The 2,616-nt window shown below is 52.8% G+C and overlaps 1 protein-coding gene across 1 annotated transcript; it reads left to right on the top strand.

The window, feature by feature from the left end:
- Positions 1–472: 472 nt before the first annotated feature.
- On the top strand, positions 473–1,552 carry LOC137634415 (protein Daple-like). The gene has a single exon (XM_068366813.1). The coding sequence runs from the start codon at positions 473–475 to the stop codon at positions 1,550–1,552; it is 1,080 nt and encodes a 359-aa protein (XP_068222914.1).
- The last annotated feature ends 1,064 nt before the right edge of the window (positions 1,553–2,616 follow it).

Raw genomic sequence — 2,616 nt, 5'->3', positions numbered from 1 at the left:
AGACACTCACGATCGCAAACTAGACACTCACGATCGCAAGTTAGGTATTCAAAATCATAAGCTAGACGGCCATGTTCACATGCAAGATGCTCGTGCTTTCGTGCGAAATGCTCATGCTTTTGTGCAACACGCTTATACTCTCGAGTGAGACTCTTGCAGGACGCTCGTGCTCTCATGCTCAGGAGCAAGACTTGCAGGACGCTCGTGCTCTCATGCTCAGGAGCAAGACTTGCAGGACGCTCGTGCTCTCATGCTCAGGAGCAAGACTTGCAGGACGCTCGTGCTCTCATGCTCAGGAGCAAGACTTGCAGGACGCTCGTGCTCTCATGCTCAGGAGCAAGACTCGTGCTGAACGCTCGCGCTCTCATGTTCACGAGCGAGACTCGTGCAGAACGCTTGCGCTCTCATGCTCACGAGCGAGACTCGTGCAGGACACTTGCGATTTCATGATTACAAGCGAGAGACATGCACGATGCTCGCGCTCTTGTGCGAGACGCTCACGCTCTCGTGCGAGACGCTCACGCTCTCGTGCGAGACGCTCACGCTCTCGTGCGAGACGCTCACGCTCTCGTGCGAGACGCTCACGCTCTCGTGCGAGACGCTCACGCTCTCGTGCGAGACGCTCACGCTCTCGTGCGAGACGCTCACGCTCTCGTGCGAGACGCTCACGCTCTCGTGCGAGACGCTCACGCTCTCGTGCGAGACGCTCACGCTCTCGTGCGAGACGCTCACGCTCTCGTGCGAGACGCTCACGCTCTCGTGCGAGACGCTCACGCTCTCGTGCGAGACGCTCACGCTCTCGTGCGAGACGCTCACGCTCTCGTGCGAGACGCTCACGCTCTCGTGCGAGACGCTCACGCTCTCGTGCGAGACGCTCACGCTCTCGTGCGAGACGCTCACGCTCTCGTGCGAGACGCTCACGCTCTCGTGCGAGACGCTCACGCTCTCGTGCGAGACGCTCACGCTCTCGTGCGAGACGCTCACGCTCTCGTGCGAGACGCTCTGGGTCTCTCGCACTCTTGAGCAAGAAGCTCCCGTGCGAGGTGCTCGCACTCTTGAACAAGAAGCTCTTGTGCGAGACACTCGCACTCTTGAACAAGAAGCTCTTGTGCAAGACACTCGCACTCTTGAACAAGAAGCTCTTGTGCGAGACACTCGCACTCTTGAACAAGAAGCTCTTGTGCGAGACACTCGCACTCTTGAACAAGAAGCTCTTGTGCGAGACACTCGCACTCTTGAACAAGAAGCTCTTGTGCGAGACACTCGCACTCTTGAACAAGAAGCTCTTGTGCGAGACACTCGCACTCTTGAACAAGAAGCTCTTGTGCGAGACACTCGCACTCTTGAACAAGAAGCTCTTGTGCGAGACACTCGCACTCTTGAACAAGAAGCTCTTGTGCGAGACACTCATGCTCATGAGCAATACGCTCTCGCTTGTGTAAGATGCTCATGCTCTCGTGTGAGGCGCTCACGTGGGAAACATTCACACTCAGGAAGGGAACTCTCACAAGCTCACACGAGGCTTTCAAGACCTAGAACGAGGCGCTCATGATCATGAGCATATTCTGTACATCTCGGATTTTCCAGATCTCCGATGAGTCAGCTGCCAATCGCCGTTTTTCAATGGCTAGAAGATTCCCGGTTGATCAATAGCACCATTTGCTGTTTTTATACTCAACAGCTAGTCGTTCGTTATCTGACACGACGGTAGCTCGTTGTTTTCACTTGCTTGCCTTTTAGCTGGCCTGATGTTCACTGGTTGGAGACTCGTGATCACTTTCAGCATGCTCCATTCTAGGCTTCTAATTCAGCAGCCACTTCCTGAGAGGGAGTTGCTCAAGAGAGCACTCTCTCCTAGACGGCATAGTTCATCTCTCCCCGCTCTTGGGCTTACACTACTTAGTTAGACCCTGCAGAGTTGATGAAATTATGGGTTTTTCCTTCTGGGAACCTAAGACTACACCCTTCTTTGATGATGGGGATAATACGCTAGTGCAAGGCTCAGTGCCCCTCGCTCTTTGGATTCTTGTGTATCACAAACTGGGCTTCTTGGTTTCCCACAGTTTTTTCACCGTCGCCAGAATCAGAGGGATCTGCCTCAAGGTGGCCAGGTTTATTTATTGAATCCCGGCACACTCGCCAGAATACATTTCCCATTAATGTATGTGTTTTTCATCTACACTTTGTTCATACTACAGGAAGACTTGAGAGCAAATGGCCTTTGGTAAAAGGTTGTTGCTTCGGGGGCTACCTTTTCCTTTGTTGTACCACTATTATGGGGCTGCTCATGAGCTGCTTGAATAGGAACTCCTGAAGCAAATCGGATCTCGGATATGGTAGGGGCAGCAAATCCCTTGAATCTGTCTCCCCCCCCCTCTAGCGTGAGTCACAATCTCATGAGGTTAATCCCATTTTCTCCCTCTTAAACTCAATGCTTAAGTGGCAGCCATAGTAATTTACTTGCTATGATTCTGGTTGGCCCTGGATGGGTGACTGACGAGAATAATACTGTAGAGATTATTGAAAGTGTGTTCTCCCGGTCTCCACTGGCCTTTATGCACTCGGACCTTAGTGGAAACACATTCAACCTCCATCTGCATCCGTTCCTTGGCCCGT

Source organism: Palaemon carinicauda, chromosome 3 (genome assembly GCF_036898095.1).
Source record: "Palaemon carinicauda isolate YSFRI2023 chromosome 3, ASM3689809v2, whole genome shotgun sequence".
Lineage (NCBI taxonomy): Eukaryota > Metazoa > Arthropoda > Malacostraca > Decapoda > Palaemonidae > Palaemon > Palaemon carinicauda.
This window is presented reverse-complemented; position numbering and strand designations above follow the sequence as displayed.